The sequence below is a fragment of the Carcharodon carcharias genome, chromosome 18 (assembly GCF_017639515.1).
Source record: "Carcharodon carcharias isolate sCarCar2 chromosome 18, sCarCar2.pri, whole genome shotgun sequence".
Taxonomy (NCBI): domain Eukaryota; kingdom Metazoa; phylum Chordata; class Chondrichthyes; order Lamniformes; family Lamnidae; genus Carcharodon; species Carcharodon carcharias.
The window spans coordinates 65,457,086-65,477,943 of NC_054484.1; the positions used below are offsets into that span (position 1 = coordinate 65,457,086).

Genomic DNA, 20,858 nt, shown 5'->3' on the forward strand with positions numbered 1-20,858 from the left:
AAACTCTTCGCATTTATGGGGACTACAAATTGACCATGAACAAAACAGCTAAATTAGATAAATATCCTATCCCGAGGATAGACAACTTGTATGCAAAACTAGCTAGAGGCACATCTTATACCAAACTGGACATGAGTCAAGCATACCAACAGCTCAAGCTGGATAGCGTATCTAGAGGGTATGTAATCATCAACACACACAAGGGCCTGTATCAATATACTCACCTACACTTTGGAGTATCACCTATTTGTAATCTTCCAAATGACCATGGAAAGCCTATTGCAAGGACTTCCCCGAGTAGTAGTGTACCTAAGATGATGTTCTGATCACAGGATTAATGCGGAAGCCAAATGTTTGGCCAACCTGGAAAAGGTTTTAAGAAGATTCTTAATTGGAAGCCGGTGTACAATTAAAGAAAGAGAAATGTACATTCCAAGCACCAGAAGTCACTTACTTGGGTCCCCTGGCTGGACGCCATGGGGTTGTCTCTAGCAGAGGAAAAAGTTAGGGCAATTAAAGAGGTGCCATCTCCGTCCAGTGCAATTGAACTCATGTCTTTTTTGGGCATGATTAATTATTATAGTAATTTCTTGCCAAACTTGTCAACAGTGTTAACACCATTACACTTGTTATTAAAAAAGAATCATTGTTGGTCATGGAATTTGCAACAAGAAGAAACCTTAGTGAAAGTTAAGAAGCTATTACATTCATCATGTCTACTGGTACATTATGACCCATCAAAATAATTAATATTAACCTGTGTTGCAACTTCTTATAGTGTGGGAGCTGTTTTATCACACAGGATGGAAGACGGTTCTGAAAGGCCAATTGGCTATCTCTCCAGATCCCTCTCTGCAGCTGAGAAAGGTTATCCACAACTAGAAAAGGAAGATTTATCAGTAATATTTGGAGTGAAGAAATTCCACCAGTATCTGCATGGCCGACATTTCAGTATTGTGTTGGACCATAAATCATTAATGGGTTTATTCAGTGAGGATAAAGCTATTTCACCAATAACATCAGCAAGAATTCAACATTGGGCTTTGATTTTGTCTGCGTATTTTTAAAATATGGATGCTCTCAGTAGTCTCCTGTTACCAGATAGCATTATACATGCTCCAGTGCCCCAAGAAAGTTGTACTTGTGCTGAATTTCTTGGATTCTTTGCCTGCATATGCAAAGCAAATAAGGAATTGAACGAACAGAGATCCAATTTTTTTTGTAAGTCCGAGACCTTGTATTGCAAGGGTGGTTGAATTCACCAGTGTCTGAAGAGATACCCGTGACACAGAGTTACGTTGTCAAGATGGAATATTGTTGTGGGGATCAAGAGTCGTCGTCCCTTCACAAGGAAGAGGACCACTCTTGACAGAGCTTCGCAGTGCACACCCAGGCATATCGAAGATGAAAATGCTTGCGCAAAGCTCTGGTGGCCAGGCATAGACAGTGACATTGAAAGCATGGTCAAGCATGGTCTCCAGTGTCAGCAACAACAGTAGTTGCCTGTTTCACCTCCACTGCATCCATGGGAGTGGCCTGGTCGACCCTGGGGTAGACTACATATTGTTTATGTAGGTCCATTCTTAGGTACCATGTTTCTATTGATCATAGATGTGCATTCCCTGTGGATGGATGTGTACGAAGTTAGATCACCGACATCGAGTGCAACTGTTGAAAAGCAGTGTCAGTGTTTTAGTATGTATGACCTACCAGAAGTAATTGTTTCAGATAATGGTACTGTCTTCACTAGTACAGAATTTCAGAGATTCATGAAATTAAATGGAATCAAACATATTAAAACTGCATCCCTCATCAAATGGGTTAGCTGAAAGAGCTGTGCAAACTTCCAATTCAGGAATGAAGAAGTTATCCCAAGGTACTCTAGAAACTCGACTTTCCTGCTTTCTTCTCAATTATCGTACGACTCCTCATTCAACTATGGGATCAACACCCATCTGAATTATTGATGAAATGCTGCCTATGTACAAGGTTAAGTCTGGTGCTTCCAAACTGAGAGGGGAAGGTAGAGAAGAATCAGAGTAATCAAAAATTGAATCATGATATTCATAGATTTACTGTAGGAGACACAGTTTTCATGCAGAACTTTGGAAATGGACCTTGTTAGTTTCCTGGTATAATTGTCTCAGAAACTGGTCCCTTGTCCTTCCAGTCGGAAGTGGAAGACTGAATTGTTCAAAAACATGTGGATCATCTTAGGAGCATAGAGACATTCCAACATCCAGCTATTCCACCTGTGATTAACGTCAAACCATTAACCCCTGTGGTGACAGATCAACCTAGAGTAGACATACCTGGTATCTCTGTAGATATCTCTGCCTAACTTTGAACTGCCCCTTTCTAATGATGTATCTGATATTGCAGTTCCTGATCATGTTGATCCAGTGGGAGAACCTGAAGCAGTAGAGCTACACAGCTCTAACTAAATAAGAAAACACCTCAGAGACTTAATCTTTAATCATCTGACCTGTATATATGTATATGTTGTGGATTAAAATGTTCTTTGTAAATAGGAAATGCAAAAAAACTAAAGGGGAGGAAATGTAGTGATTGAAGGTATAGCTTTTCCTACTGCCTATTAGGAGTTAAGTGTTCGTTCTTGACGAATGAGCCCGAGGCGCGGGTAATCCGGGTGGCGAGGGTTGTGGTTTTCTAGTCATGGATCCTGTAGCTTCTGAAATAGCTCTCTGTAATAAAGTTTTCTGTTTCAAGTAGAAACCTGTCCAGTACATCATCATTACAGTCATCAAAGGTTGAAGCACACAAACATCATTCACACAAGGGGCAGAGTTTTTTGCTTCACTCGAGCATGAAATGACACGCATTGATGTTGGCCAAGCATGCCGATGTCAACACGCAGTCATGCAATAGTTCAGTCAGCGGGTTCACGCCAGAGCCGGCAGCATGCCTGCCAACAGTTAAAGGCCTGTTAAGGCCATTAAGTAATCAATGAATGCAAATTTTCCGCTGCCCGTCAAACCTAATGGTTGGCAGGCAGGCGAAAAGGCCAAGTGGCCTTTGCATTTTTTGGAAACCTCATCCACGGGTAGGATGAAGTTTCAAAAAGCAAATAAAAATAAAATAATAACTTTAATTTTTCATTAATAACATGTCCCTGCTCATGTGACAGGTCACATGAGGGGACATGTTTTATAACATTTTAATTTTTGCTATTTTTTAAATATATCTCTTCATCTCCCTGAGGCAGCTTCAATGCCTCAGGGAGATTATGCAGCGCAATTTTGCACGCATGCACAAGTTCATACTTGCCCTCTACCCCCCCCACCCCAACACCCCTGTCCACCTCCAACACAGGCACGCTGAGCACTGCCGCTCACATTTCATGCTGGGCGGGCCTTAATTGGCCCACCAGCATGAAATCGCGGTGCGATGCCGATCACAGGTGGCGGTCAGCTTCCCGACTGCCCCCACCGAGCCTACCCGCCAAGTGCAATATTCTAGCCAAGGAAACAAATTACATTTATTCCACATACAAGCAGAGAAAAATAGCATGTGTTTCAAATAAAGCCAGATACGTGTCTTGTCTTAAACTGCCGAAATTAAAATCTCAAAAAAAAGTTAATTGCTAAAAAAAAACTTAACATATTGGGCAGAATTTTGTCCTTGATGGGCAAGCAGGCCCCACTGGCTTGGCAGTGGGCGGGCAGCCGATCGCCGCCACCAAAACGGACCCTGTCACCATTTTAAGTGGGCGGTCCACTTAAGGCCCACCCAGTGGGCCACCCAACGGAAAGGGCTATGCGCTTCCTGTGTGGAGGGGGAGGGCTTCCCCAACTGTCAGAGTGCGCACGAAAGAGCACACATCTCCCTGAGACTAAGTGCTGTGACAATGTCACACGAGATGGGACATGTTAATAAATATCACAAAAACTTTATTAAACTTTTTTAAAACAGACATGAAACCTCATCCCGCCAGTGGATGAGGTTTCATGTTTTTTTTCAGAAGCCCGCGCTCCTGGCCTGCCCGCCAACCTTAAGGTTGGACGGGCAGGTCCTTTAATTGGCTTAATGATCTTGTCAATGGCCTCAGTTGGCCGTTGACAGGTCGGTGGGTGGACAGCTGATCGCGCTGTCCGTCTGCCTTCATGAATATTTAAATAGGGCGGGATGATGTCAGGGGTTCCGCCCGATGTCATCCTGCGTCAGCTTGCCGACGGAAAAATTCTGCCCATTTAGTCTAAAACAAAAGGAATCCTGCTTCCATATAAAAGAACAGGGCAATTAGTGCTTTGTCTTTACAGATTGTTAAAACCTCAAACAGCAATCTCTGCTGACACATTAGTGATTGACAGACACACTCAGCAATCACATCCACACTTCCACATTTCCACGCAACCTAGAAATGTGAACTCAAAGTGCCAAATAACACATTAAAACTTAAAGCTTCCTTTGCATTCTCCATTCTTGCAAAATTTGAGATCTGTTGTAGGCAGGGTGCCTGGCGGTGAGCCACCACCCCAGTGACAAGTGCTGACATGTCTGTGTGCATCTGTCTGTTTAGCTGAAACTGTCTTTATTTTTAAAAAGTTCAATATGAGCCTCAGCAGTGATGTCTTTGGTCAGAATTCCTCTCCCTTTTTCCCAAAGTCCTCCGCACTCCATACTCCCCCCATCCGGTGTTAAGCTCTGCATGCTGGTCCACACCACAACCGGTAACATTTTACTCACAAACAGAAATACAAGACATATTAAAAATGTCTTAATGCATAACAGAAATACACAAAATATCAAAAATGTCTTAGAATTTGCATTTAACTAATGGGCTATTTTTTAAACAAAACTTGATCAATATATGGAGCTGACTTTTTGTATTATTATAGTTGAATGATAAATCCCAATAATTTTCTATCTTGTGCTTCAGTGGAGTTTCACTTCAAAGTCACCATGTTGCCCATAGTCTTTGCACAAAAATATACACAAAATTGCTGGTTTGTTCATTTTAGTCAGGACTGTTGCTTTAATATTTGGTTCATTCTTTCATGATGTGCAAACACATGCCTCTGAATATGTGTAAACACAGGTAAGTGCAGTAATTATGTTTCAAGTATGATATGACCATGAAAATAATATGATGAAGAAATTGTGGGAGAGAAGTCCTGACAGATAAGGTGTGGTGTCTGAAAGAACAGAGGGAAGAAAGAATGAGTAGTCATCTAGAATTGCAGGAATAGAGTCTGCGTGAAGAGTTGGACAAATTGCTGAGAAAACGCCAGTTACCTGCTGCAATGGGAGGTCGTTGCACCACCCTCCAGAATGCCTGCATTCCAGTCTGCAGTTGCCAACCATCCAGGGTTGACCTGCAGTCTCCAGGAATTAAAGATTAATCCCCACAATGTTGCTGGGAGAAATCCAGGGGAAAAAAATCATAACAATGTTGAAAGGAAAATTATTTTCCTCAAGCACGTTAATTTATTAGTTCTAAAAGTATTTGAGAAAAGGAAGTGGCAATACATCCAAATATTAACAACTTTATTCCAGCCCTTGTTACGTATCTTCCCACCTTCAAGGCATTTCTGGTCCAGTAACTGCCCAGCTACCTCTTCTTCTGCATAACTGCTGGAATTTCAATGGCAGGCTCCCTATTAGTGGAGAGAATCCTGCCAGAAGCATGCTGTGCATATGGCTTGAACCCCAGACTGCGAAACCGGGTCAAGCGGAAGTCCTGTTCCGCTAAAATACTGGTGCTGGAAGGATAATCCCAGCCCCTGAGTCCCAATTAGGCAGGGACCTCATGCTGCTTGTGCTTGGGAATTGCCCAGATTGACAATCAAGGCTGCTACCATGAATTGGAAATCTTGTATGTGGTTCTTACACAGCTGTTCAGATAAGAACTTAAGGTGTGCTCACTTGAATTAAACTATTTCTGACATATCAGTTATGATTGACAATGAAATAACCACTGCTCCCAATTTTGTCAAGCTGAATAAGTGTACATGAAGCAAAAATTCTCCAGCTGATTCTTCTGAATCAAATCATGTTTCAAGAAGTAGAGATTGTTTAGATTTAATTCCTTGTGAGTTGAATATAATGTAATAATGTTATCATTAGCATCAGTTGATTCAGTATTTCAGAATTTCTCAAAGTGCTTTACAGCCAGTTAGAAATGCATTTGAATATAAGTAGGAAATGCAGCTGCCAAATTGTGCACAGAAAGGTCTCACAAACACTAATGTGATAATGGCTAGATAATCTGCTTTAATGATATTGTTTAAGGGATCAATATTGTCCAGGGCACTGGGGATAACTTCCCTGCTCTTTGTGGTATTCCTTACATTCACCTGACAGATGTTTAGTTTCTCATCTGAAAGACAGCACTTCCAAAGGTCCGCACTGGCAGTGTCAATCTAGATTTTGCAGTCAAGTCTCTGGAGTGCGACTTGAACCCAGAACTTTCTGACTCAGATGTGAGAGTGCTACCACTGAGCCACGGCTGACAGAATAGTCCACTGTAATACCTTATACCTTAAGAATATCTCTGAACACCTTAGAGCCGAATACATCACAGATGATGTTTGTGGAACAAGTGATGTGTTTTACTATATTTTTCTATTTCACAGGAAAACTTCTGAATGTGGAGACGCAGGAGAATATGACAGCAGTATTAGGTGGAAATGTTACCTTCAGCTGTACTTCACATTTAGAAGATATTCTACAGGTCACGTGGCAAAAGTTAAATGGTCAATCTGAGGACAATATCGCTACATTTAGTGAAATATTTGGGCCCAATATACTTGGGTCATTTAGTGGTAGAGCTGATTTCATGCCATCAAAGATGCAAGTGTCCACTATTGTACTGTTTGGAGTGAAGCTTGAAGATGAAGGATGTTATCAGTGTATCTTCCATACATTTATAAATGGCCAAAACATTGGGAAGACCTGCCTCACTGTAGATGGTAAGACTGATACAAATAAGAATATAAAAAAAGTTTGAAACCAAAAACGGCTGTTCATCTCATCAATCCATCTCCTTCCATTGTCCGTATATGGCTACTTTAATCGTGGGTTTCTTACCCAAGATCCCTGTACTTTCTTTCAAATTCTCAAATGAATTAAACAGATCTATTACTACCTCTACAACTCTTCCTCAACGGCTATTTGACCCAGTTTCTTTTAACTGTATCTTTGGCTTTGAATTAATAGCTTCTCTGGGAGTCTGTCCCACAAATCCACTATTTCATGTTGACAGAGGAATCTTGCAAGATACTTGTGAAATCTGTGCTTCCTATTTGAGATAAATAGCCTATCTTATCTTTACCTTGCATTACTTTAAAGCACAACATTTAAACTACATTTTACGCCTTGGAAGGTTCTATACATTGTCTATTTGTATTGAAAATTGCACTTAAGTGAATTTTTTGGTTCCAACTTAATTGTAATGATTCATTGATTGGAATTTGAGATGTCTGTTTTGCCATGGAGTAAAGTGTACAGCTGAGCATTGAATCAAAAGTTTTTGACACTTTACTGCTCATCAGTTTAAGCAGACCACAGGTGGGCTGTTGCTGAGTTATGTCCCAGAGGGCATAGCAGAGCATGTTTAAAACTGATTTTTAAAAGCAATAGAATACTGTCATATATTTCTGTCATAGCTCACTAACAAAGTTAACAAACAGCAGCTAAATTTCCAAAGTGTAGCGCCAATAGGCGGAATCTTCTGCTCTTTCTCTGGTGACAAGCATGCAGGTGGAAAGTGCATTCAATTAGTTGGGTTGATGACATACCTGAGCTCCGCCACCTTCCCACCTCTGCCATAATGAAGTTCTGGATGAGAAGGCCTTCCTGTTCAGCTGTCAATTAAGGCCCTTAGGTTACCAGTGAATGACCACTTAAGGGCCTCATTCCACCGCCGCTGGTATTAACCCAGAGGTAGGTAGGCCTGTCGCCATGCAGTGTGCACAGCAGCTATAACCACATGGCCAGATTGTTATCTCCTGGGGTGGAGAAGGGTGTTCCCTCAATCAAAGGCATTGCCAGAACTGGTCATTGAGAAGGAGAGGCCCACTCAAAGCCAAACCCTTGCTGCTGCCAACCTTTCTCCCCACAACCTCCACCCTGCGAAACACCACCCTCTATCCCCCCTTCCCCCCTTTCTGCACCCTTCCCCCCTCCTTCCACCACTGCCCCCCTCCCCCTGCACCCCCCCCCCCCCCAATTATTTTCCTGTGGTTTGGGTAACTCCTCAACCCTGGGACTTTGGTGCCTATCCTTTCAGCAGCCACCGCCACCTACTACCAAGTGGCGCTGCTAAGCACAAGAGCTGCCAGCATCTGATTGACTGGCAGCTCTTTGTAGGTGAGAATTCCGCCCCCCAGAGTCTTGATTCTGGAGAAGGCTCCCCATTGGCCTTGCTACTGCTTGATTCACGTGTGGTTCAGTCGGCCTTCTGAAAAGAGGCTGTGCAGGCCTCTCACTGGCTCTCCAGCTGGCAGGCAAAACCCCTGACATTTCAACAAGATTCTGCCCAATATTACCCCTCAAACTTTGGGGAGGAAATGGTGAGCAGCACAAGAAAGAAAAAAAAAAACGATTGTACTTACCATCTAATTTTCATCCAGTCCATCTCTTCCATTTTTGCTACTAGAACTGGGAAAAAATAGTACAAACAACCTTCTAAAAATTAAGATGTTGCAGTTTAAAGTGCAAGAATACTAGGGATGAATTATAAAACAGCAACCAGGGACCAAATGCAAACTGAAATATGGAGTGCATAGTTTTTCAAACACACAGCCTACAAATTGATTCTTGCCCAGCAAACCCTGCAACAAACATAACCTATCATGCCATAGCTGAAGAAGAGAATCAGGTCCTCATGTGTGATCAGGATGTGACTGGTGGGCCGGCAGTCACATCACAATGGGCAGGACAATGGCCAGACTGCAGATGAAGATCAGTACTCCCACCCCTCCTGACTTCATATTCAGGAAAGTAAAAAGCTATAAAAACAAAAAAACTGCGATGCTGGAAATCCAAAACAAGGTGGTCTCCTCTACATTGGAGAGACCGAACGTAAACTGGGCAACCGCTTTGCAGAACACCTGCGGTCTGTCGGCAAGAATGACCCAAACCTCCCTGTCGCTTGCCATTTTAACACTCCACCCTGCTCTCTTGCCCACATGTCTGTCCTTGGCTTGCTGCATTGTTCCAGTGAAGCCCAACACAAACTGGAGGAACAATACCTCATCTTCCGACTAGGGACTTTACAGCCTTCCGGACTGAATATTGAATTCAACAACTTTAGGTCGTGAGCTCCTTCCCCCATCCCCACCCCCTTTCTGTTTCCCCCTTCCTTTTTTTTCCAATAAATTATAAAGATTTTCCTTTTCCCACCTATTTCCATTACTTAAAAAAAAACCCCACTAGAGCTATACCTTGAGTGCCCTACCATCCATTCTTAATTAGCACATTCGTTTAGATAATATCACCAACTTTAACTTTAACACCTATGTGTTCTATTGTACTATTGTCGTTGACATCTTTTGATGATCTGCTTCTATCACTGCTTGTTTGTCCCTACAACCACACCCCACCCCCCCTCCACCTCTCTCTCTCTCTATCTCTCCGCCCCCCGACACACACACCTTAAACCAGCTTATATTTCAACTCTTTCTTGGACTCGAACTCAAGTTCTGTCGAAGGGTCATGAGGACTCGAAACGTCAACTCTTTTCTTCTCCGCCGATGCTGCCAGACCTGCTGAGTTTTTCCAAGTAAAAAGCTTTCCTTGGTAACAGCATTGAACAGACACTTTAAAACCCTTTGGTGTGGCTGCTGTGGACCAGAGAAAATTGAGGGCCCAGCGCCAACCAATTAATGACCAAATTATCTATTTTATTAATGTTCACTGAGGTATTAATATTGACCAAACACTGGGGGAAACTCTCCCACTCTTGATCAAATATGATATATCTTACATTCTCCTGAGAGGGCTGATGGGGCCTATGTTTAACATCTCAGCCGTAGGATGGCACCTCCAATAGTGCAGTACTCTCTCAATACTGCACTGCAAGTGTCAGAGTATATAGAGTTTGCAGCCAATTTCTGAAGTGTAACTTGAGCCAACAACTCTGTGACTCAGAGATAAAAGTACTATCAAAGCCACATTGGCATTCAAAGTCCTCTGTAGTTTGTAAACCCCTGAGTACTTCAGAGATAAATACTTTACAGAAAATGTTTGTGGAACAATTGATGTTTTACTGTATTCATTTTCCATTTGACAGTAAAGGATATAAATGCGAAGACGCAGGAGAATATGACAGCAGTTTTAGGTGGAAATGTTACCTTCAGCTGTACTTCACATTTAGAAGATATTCTACAGGTCACGTGGCAAAAGTTGAATGGTCAATCTGAGGACAATATTGCGACATTCAGTGGAAAACTTGAAGCGAATTTTTCTGGGTCATTTATTGGTCGAGCTACTTCCATATCATCAAAGGTGCAAGTGTCCACTATTGTACTGTCTGGAGTGAAGCTTGAAGATGAAGGATGTTATCAGTGTGTCTTTTATACATTCAGAAATAGCAAAGACATTGGGAAGACCTGCCTCACAGTACAGGGTAAAATTGATACAAATAAGAATATAAATAAAGCTTGAAGGCAAGAAAGTGAACTTCATTATCAATATCAATGAGTTATATGAAAACCAAAAATGCTAGGGAGGGAACAGCATTTATATTTCACATTGTTAACCTTTCATCAGAACTCTATTGTCCACTTTGCAGGTGAGGACTTCTTGTTAAAGATATGAGCGCTGTTACAATCTCCATTGAGATCAATAACTTTTAAAGAGAAATTCAAACTTCCAGTTGATAGCTGAAAGAATGACTTGACAACATTGCACATTTTAAAACTTTTACTGTAATAAATAACTAAAAGTACCATCGACTAAACACCCTATTCTTTCTGTAGGCAACTTATACTTTAAGTTACAGAGAGGAATATTCCCCTCTTATATTATCACACGTTACACTCTTCACAGAATTAGTCCTTGTAGCAAATAGTCCATAGCTCATTCCAATGGGTTCCCGAATCCCTGCTTCGCCCAGTAGTAATTTGAAATGACCATCTCCAGGTGCCACTAGCAGCAGTAAAGCCCATTGTGATGATTTTTCTACCCCCTGGCCATGCTAGAACAAATCTCCCAGAATCTGTGGAAGGCTTCAGGATGCATCTTTTTGACTAGAGACCATCTTCCCTGCACATCTGGCTGTAGTAGCTCACAAGGTCAAGCAGCCTCTTCTCTCTGCTGACCACACAGAACTGCTGTCTATCTGAGATATTCATTGAGTTGTAGGGAGCCCTGTAACTTGACCTCAAAAATGGCTTCCTTGCCCTCTTCCACATGGCAAAGTGGAACACATTAACCTTGTATCTAGGTAAAAATGCTAATTAGCTATCCTTGATCCCAGCTCACTGTCATCTTAGAAGTATATGAATAATCTGCAACTTAACTTTTCAACCTGATACCTACAACACTTTTCTGGGACTTTGGGAGACTCCGGCTCAGCCCTTGGTAAATTCAGGAACTGCTGCCATTTTCTCCAAGTATAAATACCTTGCACCTTCTTCTCAGTAAAATAGTCTAAGCCTTTCATCGAACTCTAACAATCAAACCACCCAAGCTTACTATCAGGCAGACTTCAGTAAAGGTCACATGATCCCTTCATTTATGCTAAATTTAAGCTACAGTCCAAAATATAATAATCTTATAAACTTGCAAAGGCATTGGAAAAAGATCTCAGCATCATGTCGAGCTTGAGAGTTGAGCCATTGAGGTGGGAGAATAAGGGGATGAAGCTGAGGCCTTTGCTGAGGAGTGAACATTTGGGGTAACAGGCAGGAAGGTCATAGTGCATAGTGAAAACACTACAAAGGTTAAGATTGGAAGGAGGAATGAGGTCAGAAGAAATTGCAGATGAAGAAGGATGGGGTGTGGTTGGTATCTAAAAATCATTGAAGCTTGCAGTCCTTGATACTTGAAGTAAAAGATAAGTGCTTTATTAAAGCTTTGGATGAAGCAATTACTAAAATGGAACTAAGGCAAGGATAGCTCTAAAGTAAAGTGAGTTGGTTATACTGAAGGTCAAGTTATGTTGAAAGGTCATTGACATGAAATGTTAATTCTGTTTCTCTCTCTACAGATATTGCCTGACATGCTGACTATTTTCAGCATTTTCTATTTTCATTTCCGATTTCCAACATTCACAATATTTTGCATTTGTTTAAAATAACTAAATGACTTTCAACGCCAAACAATCATATTGCCATCATAGATTTAGTTTTTCTGGGATATATGAAAGCAATGGCATGCCTGAAAATGGGTGGCATTATGTTAATGTTAGACTGGAAAGGGCCTGGAAAGATGAAGCATGCCATGTGAGTATGCAACTGGCCAAGGTGCATTTGTGTGTGCCAAAAAACAACATAAAGCATATACTTCAAGCAACAATCTTCCTTATGATGTTGAACTTATTTCCTCACCTAGAAAGAAGATCTATTAATATTAGAAATTGCATTGACTTGATCCACCACCTCTTCCCATGCAGCCCTGACAGATGCCTTTTGAGGAGAGGGTCCAAAAGTGGCAGCTCTCCTTTGAATCACCTCCATCAACATAACTTCTGAGGCTCTGTATGAGAATAGGCTGACCGCCCAAAGCACTTGCAAATTTCCAGCTCATCCTCCAACAAACCTAGCACAAAAATTAAGGTAAAAAAATCTGCTTCAGAGGAAGTGCAGATGACTCGTTAAGGAATTGCATCTGCATTTTTAGCCTCTTGCTCTGAATCCATCTCCCCTAGGGCCTCCAAACTCTCAGTACTTTTCTAATCTATACTTCATGTAAATGAGGGAACACAAAATACCTTTTGGCACATTTCATGGTCCACCATTCTGAGCATCCCTCTCGACCTGGCAGAAAATTTGCTTTAAAAATATTTTTAAAATTTGCTTAATGCAGGCTCCTATATCTTTGCAATCATGCAATCGACTGGATACAAGATTAAAGTGGGGACAAGTTAGATTTTTATTAAAGTTCTGATATTTGCTTGTCTTCTAGTAAACAAAATTCTTTGAAAAACTTAATAATCTTAAAATGCAGAAATAGGTGGACAGGAATAACTGATTTCCCTTAAAAAAAGACTTCTGGCATTATCTTTACTTTTTTAATATTTCTGAACAACTTACACAAAACCAGGACTGTCTGATCCAAATTCATAATTAACAACACTACAAAAAGAAAAAACAACACAAGGGGCAGGAATTTTTGAATGGCAGTGTTTCCCATCCAGCCACTGAAAGAATCAGCGGATAATGCTGATCGGGGCAGCCCCACAGTCATTTAACGGTTTGAGGGGCATTAATTGGCTGGAGATGGGACATCTGCCCCTTACTCAGGCAGAATTCCTATTTCAGAGATCTGTCAATCAATCTAATTGGTCACAAGCTCTGTAGTCCCAGCAGCACCACGGGGAGCAATGGCCACTGGTGAACTACACCCAGTCCCCAGAGTCAATGTGCTGGAGCCCACAGGACCAGGTAGGTGCAAGGTCTCATGGCAGAGGCAGAAGGAGAGCCCCTGGGGTGGTGGGGAGAGGTGGGTGGGGTTGTGATGGCAAGGCCAGGCAGAGAGGGAGTATCCAAGGGGGAACTTGGGTAGAAGGGGCTCCCCCTCTTTCCTGCCTGAGACCCAAGCAGGATGATCTGCCGGACTTCCTCCCCATCCTTGAACTGCTCCCACCAGACTCAAAATTGCTGCTGGGCTTTTAGCAGCCCTTAAGCGACCAATAATTGACCTCCAGGTCCACCTCTCCCCCTATCACCAACCCATGTGAAATTGCAGACATGTTGGGGCAGGTGGGAGGGCATCCATCAAATTTTATTGCCCCTCGCCACCCCTCACTTGCAAACACACCAGTGGGGAACCATAAAATTCTGTCCATCCCAGCTTTCACCAAAGGTATTCATATTTCCCTTTTGTCTTTTTGCAGCACACACAAAATCGCAGCTCCATGTCTGGATTATTTTAGTACTGGTAATAATTCTGATAGCTATATTTATATTCAGCTTCTACTGGTACAAAAAGGGGAGACACCAACAAAGAAAGGTAAGGAAACTTTATTTGCTTTACACAATGGTACAGAATTTTCTGCAATAGGGCATCTAGTGGCTTTCCTGTTAGATGTTTTCCCTCATCCTTCAGCTTGAAAGTTGTTTGGGTCAAAAATTGGTGAAAGTGTGACCTGTCACTAGTAATAGGGCATTTGGTAACCTTGGTGAATGATGGAATCAATAGTGTATCTCCTAAACCCATGAGATGTAAAGATAGAGAAATAAACAAAGAATTGACAGAGAAGAAAATAGGTCAAACTAGATAAAGAAAGGCAAAGAAAAATTAGATTAAGACTCAGAAAAAAGGGACAGAAAAAGAGAAAATACAAAATTTAGTTTTTTTTAAAAATCTCTAGGAATCTACAGGAATGAAACTGCACAGTTTCAGTTATTGCCTTTCTGGGCTGAGAGAGGTTCAATGGCATTGCAGGAACATAAATCTCATCATTAAGAATCTTACGTTGTTATTATGTATAAGGCCTAAGCATCTGCAGCAAGTTTAATTCATTTGAACAGCACAAATACAGCAATTTCTTAACTCACTAGGAAATTGTCCCTTTTTCACAAGGCTAATGGCAGATGGTGCAAATTGTCCTGCAATTCATGGCAATTCGCAATTTGATGCAAATCTTTCTTGCCATGAATTGTTCGGTTATTTACACATTAATAAGGAAAATCACAGTCCCTGATTTTTGCCCAAGTAGCAAGGTGATTTAGAAACTAACTCGCTGCTACAGAAATGTGGCTTGGACTATTTTAATTCCTAGGGGCTGGATTTTTAGTCATGGAGACTCCGTGGACCTTTCAAAAAGGTGGTCAGGAATTGATTCCTGGATTTCCGACCCCATTCCCAGGCTTTCCAATTTTCACCAGGGCTTTTTAAGGATGCAGTTCGGGTCATATGCCCTGGCCTGCTCCATTGCAGGGATAGACATGTCCTAATCCTCTGCAATTTTCAGGGAGTCAGGCCAGCTTTACAAAGAGTCATGGTTCACAGCACCTCAGAAGTGTCACTAAGGACCACAACTTTATGGGTATGACAATGGTCCTGGTTTACACCAATGATAGTCAGATGGGTTTACTGTGGCTATCAGTTTCACTTTCATTACGCAAAAAGCTGGCCACTTTGGAGAAGTGTGGCAAACATTAAGACCCATGGTGTTAAAGATAAATTGGTGGCATGGATAGGGGGGGCATAAAGCAAAGCAGTGAGTAGAAGTAAATATCTGTTCCTTGAAATGGCAAGAATGTAGTTGGAAATGTTTTTCAAGGGCAGCATTGTGACCTTTTCTCTGTGCATAGATAAATGTTCTGGATTAGCAACGAGGCACATGAATACAAGTAATGGCATCTTGCACTCAGCAGATGCAACATGTTTGGCAAAATTATGTCTTTCTAGATTCATGCCAACATATGGCATCAATTACAGCAGTAATGTCATGTTGAACATTATCATGATCTGAATGTCATCTTCTGCTGGCTCCTGAAATAGTCAAGTGTGAAGGAAGTTGAGTACAGTTTTCACTTGCATTGACAGTGGCTTTCAGATTTTGCTGCTTGGCTGCAGATCTAGTCCGAGGAAGTGGTACCGATCTGAGGTTACACCGCCGTTGAGGCAAAACTTACTTTTACACAATTTGTCACTGAGATCTTGATATGAGGCTTAACTGCAGTATTCACATTGTATTGGAAAGTGAGACTTGAAAAATATATGCTGATGAGGGGTAATTTGAGAGATTGGGAAAAAGTTGAATGCCTCATTTCTCTAAAGCAGAATTGCACTGCTTTGGACTGTCTTTTGACTACCAGCAGGTGCAGTATCCCAGTTTGTGTACTTATTGCAAAAGGAGATAAGAACATGAGACTCAGCTGTTTTTAGCCTTATCTCTCATTCTATAGTTTTTTGGACTGGAGGACGGTACATGGATCATATAGTGAGGTTACCCAAGAGTCTACAAGCAGTTTCTGATATATGTTAGTGACTTCAACTTGGGTTACAGGGCACAATACAGAATTTGCAGATGGCATAAGACTTGGGAGCATTGTGAACTGTGAGGAAGATAGTGATAAACTTCAAAAGAACGTAGCCAGACTGGTGGAATGGGTAGACACTGAGCAGATGAGATTTAATGCAAAGAAATGTGAAGTGACACATTTTGCTAGGAAGAACAGGGAGAGAAAATATAAATTAAAGGTTACAGTTCTGAAAGGGGTGCAAGAATAGAGAGATTTGGGGGTACATGTGCACAAACTGTCGATTGTGGAAGGGCAGGTTAAGAAAGTGGTCAGAAGGCATGCAGGATCCTCGGCTTTGTAACTCAAGGGAGGAAGTTATGAACCTTTGTAAAAGACTGTAGTCTTGTGTCCAGTTTTGGGCAGGGACTTTAGGAAGGAGTGAAGGCTTCAGAGCGGATGCACAAAAGATTCACAAGTATGGTTCCAGGGATGAGAGACTTTAGTTACATGGATAAGTTGGAGAAGTTGGGATGTTCTCCTTAGAAAAGGATAGGTTGAGACGAGATTTTATAGAGATGTTCAAAACCATCAATGGTCAATACAGAATAGATAGGAGGCTTCAGTTTCTGTTGGGGGAGGAGTCCAGAACCAGAGGATGCCAATTTAAGATGAATGGCAAAAGAAACAATGGCGACATGAGGAAATATTTTTTCATGCGAAGAGTAGACAGGATCTGGAATGCACTGCTTGAAGCTGAGCTGCAGAGGCAAGTTCAAACATGGCTTTCAAAAGGGAATTGGATAATCACCTGAAGATAAAAATTTGCAGAGTTATAAGGAAAGAGCAGGGGAGTGGGACTAGTGGAATTGCTCTTGCAGAGGGCTGCATTGACATAATGGGTCAAATGACCTCCTCCGGTGCAGTCTATGATTCTATGCCCATATCCTTAGAGTAGGGAACCCTGACCATCTGCCTCTTATGATATTGAATCATCCATATTATGATTTTCTTTTATTGTGTTCTTCCTGTCAGAGATTGCATGGCATGATGGGGCAGCCATAATTCAGAATTCACTAAAATTCATCGCCTTTAGGTAATAGTTGCTGTACTACTCATTGGGCAGAATCTTCTGATTGGCATGTGGGGGCAGGCCCCACACACCGATACGGAAAATGACGAGCAGTGACATCAGGCATGCATCCCGACATCACCATGTATCTTCCTTTCAGCGGGCGCACACTGGAGCCGGCTGCGCACCCCCTGAACTGTCAAAGGCCTGTTAAGGCCATTAATAAACTAATTAAAATAATTAAAGTGTTCTGATGAAGAGTCATTCGGACTTGAAATGTTAATTCTGTCTTCTTCTCCACAGATGCTGTCAGACCTGCTGAGATTTTACAGCAATTTTTGTTTTTGTTTCAGATTTCCAGCAACTGCAGTATTTTGCTTTTAATTAAAGCAATTGTCAGGGCTGTCCGTCCAACCTTAAGGTTGGCGGGCAGGCAAAGAGCCCAGGCGGCCTTCGCATTTTTCATGAAATCCCATCCACAGGCGGGATGAGGTTTCATGAAGGGTTTACCAGTTCAATAAAACTTTTTATGAAAATTCTTAAACATGTCCCAGTTCATGTGACACTGTTATATGAGGGGACATGCCTGAATATTTTTTTTTCATCTTTATAACTGAACTTAATCTCCCTGAGGCAGCTCTGTGCCTCAGGGAGATTTTTGCACTCTTTTGCATGCATGCATGAAAGAGCATAGGCCCCGACTCTCCCTCCGTCCCCCATACAGATAGCGCTACTGGGCGCGTGTCATGCTGGGCAGGCTTAATTGGCCCGCCCACGTAAAATGCCAGTGCACAGCCCGCTCCCAACCGACCTGTCCGACGGGGAGAAAATTCTCCCCATTAGCTCTGATGGTTCCGCTTTGTGTTTTAACAAGTTTTAAATGGGGGAGTGAACACAATGTGAAAATTAAATCATTGCTGAATTAATTCAACATGAATTACTAAGCGACTAAAGCAAATGCAACCTAACACGAGGGCTGGGATTTTGGGTGGGACTGGAAACTTCCATCCAAAATCGACGGACCTTTGGCTGGTCTGTCAAATTTTCCATCCCACCTGCGATGATTACCCCCTGCCAGTGGGACTGGAGAACCCCTTAGATACATGCGTTGGAAATAATTGGGCCCAGGAGAGAGTTTTGACATGTGGAGAAAAGGCCTAGAAGCAGCAGAAACAAACCAGAAGCCAGTGGATCAGCTTCCATTGTATTTCTCACTCAAGACTAACTTGAGTTTTATCAGTGCTCCCAACTTTAGTGGAAAATCTAGTCCGTGAAACATGGCCACTTGTACACTGCATCCAAGAAATGAGAGAAGAAAATTGGGAATAGATAGACATATCCAGCAGAAATGAATTAACTTTTTATTTTTCTTCTTAAAGTAAGAAAAGGAAAAATATACAGAGCGTGAAAATCAGGTTTTGTGCCTGCTCAATTTTAATCTTGTTTGGAGTTTCCTGACTCAAAAGCCCCTGTACAGAAACCCCATCAATGTCGAATGAGCCATTGTTTTTCACTCAGCTGGGGAAACTTGTTCGGGTGGATGGATATATTTGGGAAAATTCAGTAATGAGTCTCAAGAGATTGAAAGCATAAGTTAAAGGGACTCTAACTAGTTTTTAACTGTTATGCTGTGATGGGTAAAACATCTTAAAAAGTGGTTATTATTGTAGGCTTAGTTTACTACTAGACTCACCATTTAGTAATATTGAAAACATGTTAAAGTGAGATTATCTGTACACTTGGTTTCCCCAGAATGTGTTTCAGCAGGGTGCATAGGATGTCAAGTAAAAAAGAATATCAGCCAATTATACAACCGTATATCAGAAAAAACCCTTTTGAAGTAATATGAAAAAGTAGTGGAGAAGCATATCAATAAAAAGATGTAAATTTTCTGATATTCTATCAGAAGATCTTACTATTTGAAATAGAAACTGGAATGACTCTCATTCAGTTCTTTTCTTTCAGAGGATGCATGAGCACAAAAAATGACATCTAATATTGTTGTTGCAGGTATAACGGTGTGTGATTACACTTACGTGTGAATTTTGCAAGACCCCATTCTAGGTAAAGCCCCATTTAACATGGGCACAAATTGGAAAAATTGATCACTGAGATCAGTGTGCTTGATTAGTGGAACTACAGGTCGAGGGCAGGTGGGTTAGTGGCGAGATGGCCACCTGGTGAATTTTACAGGCTGCTCGCTGCAAACATGCAAATCTGCCCGATATGTTGGTATTTTGCCAGTTGTTCCACTGGGTCTGGACTATTCTGAACTTACCTTTTCCTTTGCCTTGCCTTCTTTGTTATTATAATTTGTAGAAATGAAGCTTCATAGAGAGAGAGAGACACAAGGCTGCAAGGCTGTGTTTTATGTTCAAAAATTATAGTCTGATTATTATCAAGCCTGATCTCTTCTCTGTTTTCCCAATGTTTTTACTTTTTCTTTCTTACATGTTAATTTTCTTACATAAACTGTAGTGTTGACATGTGCTGTGTGTTATAGGTTATAGCAAAGCCTACACCTTGCTCATGTGATTCCTCAGAACCCTTTCCCTTTCAGATGAATGTGTCGTGTTTTTCTTTCAGTGATCTCTCAGTTGGCCTGAGGAGCTATGTCACTTTACAGTCCAAGTTCCATGTTTTGTGCGCATTATTGACCAGCGGCAAATTGTCTGTCAGTCCTGTGCACCTGGTCCTGATATTCCAGCTTACCAATCAAAGAGTTGGCATCTTCTTTCTTTTTGTCACTTGCCTGGTGTGATGGATTTTGTTCGTTTGTTGAACAGGGTATCTAAGCTCCAAGACCCATTTGAAGCAGATGGACTGTGGTGGGTCAGCAACTTCCTAGTCAGGAAGCTGCCTGACTTGAGGTGGGCGGTGGCTGACCACTGGGATACGATGGTCCCTTCCACCATCAGGGATAGCCCATATTGCCCTTTCTTTACGCCAAATGAGTTGTGCTTATCACTTGTGATTGCTGTCTCTCGTGTTGCGTTAATGCTCTGCATTGAAACTGGAGTGTCTTCTCCAGGGCACAAGCCTGGAAAAGGTATATGGAGACCCTGTGCTGCCCAAGCATCAGGGCCCCCCCTCTCGGCTTCCTTGGTTAATTCTAAAGGAATGCAAAACACCATGTCTGGCACCAGCTTGGTTGAAGGAGTTACTGGAAAGATAACATGTTTAGACATATCTTTGGGCTCCACACCAAATATATTTGTCGGATTTTATTCCCTTTTAGCCTTCAACTCTCCCAGTATATCCACAACCATTCTTCCATTGCCAGGAGTTTGGTTCATGAATGCCAGGGGGTGTCTACATGCCGGTAAGCCTGCACTCTGCATGTCTGGGGCCCACACCTCCCCCAAGTTCCTCTAAAGCTTGAGCCTGAGGCTGAGGGACCCAGTTTATGTGTGTCGCCCTAAGGAAACACAGCTGAGGAATTGGTAATGAAGAGGCTGGGTACGGATGGAGAGATTTTGGCAGTGGTGCAGGCTGAAAATGAGAAGCAAACTAGGACACAGAAGTGGAAAACATGCTAGCACGCTTCACTCACACACTAGAAGCATCACATGAAGTTTAGTCACTCTTGTAATGTAGGAAACACAACAGTCAATTTGCACATAGCAAGCTCCCACAAACAACAGAGCTTATGATCAAATGCAAAATCCTGCAGATTTGGAAATTTAAAA

At 41.9% G+C, this 20,858-nt stretch overlaps 1 protein-coding gene across 2 annotated transcripts in view; it reads left to right on the forward strand.

Annotated features, from left to right (window-relative positions):
* The window catches only part of zgc:113337 (uncharacterized protein LOC503741 homolog), a 47,917-nt gene that overhangs the window by 19,596 nt on the left and 7,463 nt on the right, over positions 1-20,858 (forward strand). Inside the window, exons 2-5 of one of the 2 annotated variants that reach the window (XM_041211844.1) lie at positions 6,597-6,932; positions 10,256-10,591; positions 14,024-14,139; positions 19,180-19,225. In XM_041211844.1, the coding sequence (XP_041067778.1) occupies positions 6,597-6,932; positions 10,256-10,591; positions 14,024-14,139; positions 19,180-19,185 (794 nt within the window). In that variant the 3' untranslated portion in view covers positions 19,186-19,225. Of the gene's footprint in view, positions 1-6,596; positions 6,933-10,255; positions 10,592-14,023; positions 14,140-19,179; positions 19,226-20,858 lie in introns of those variants that run through there. The other variant, XM_041211843.1, reaches the window with a different exon arrangement.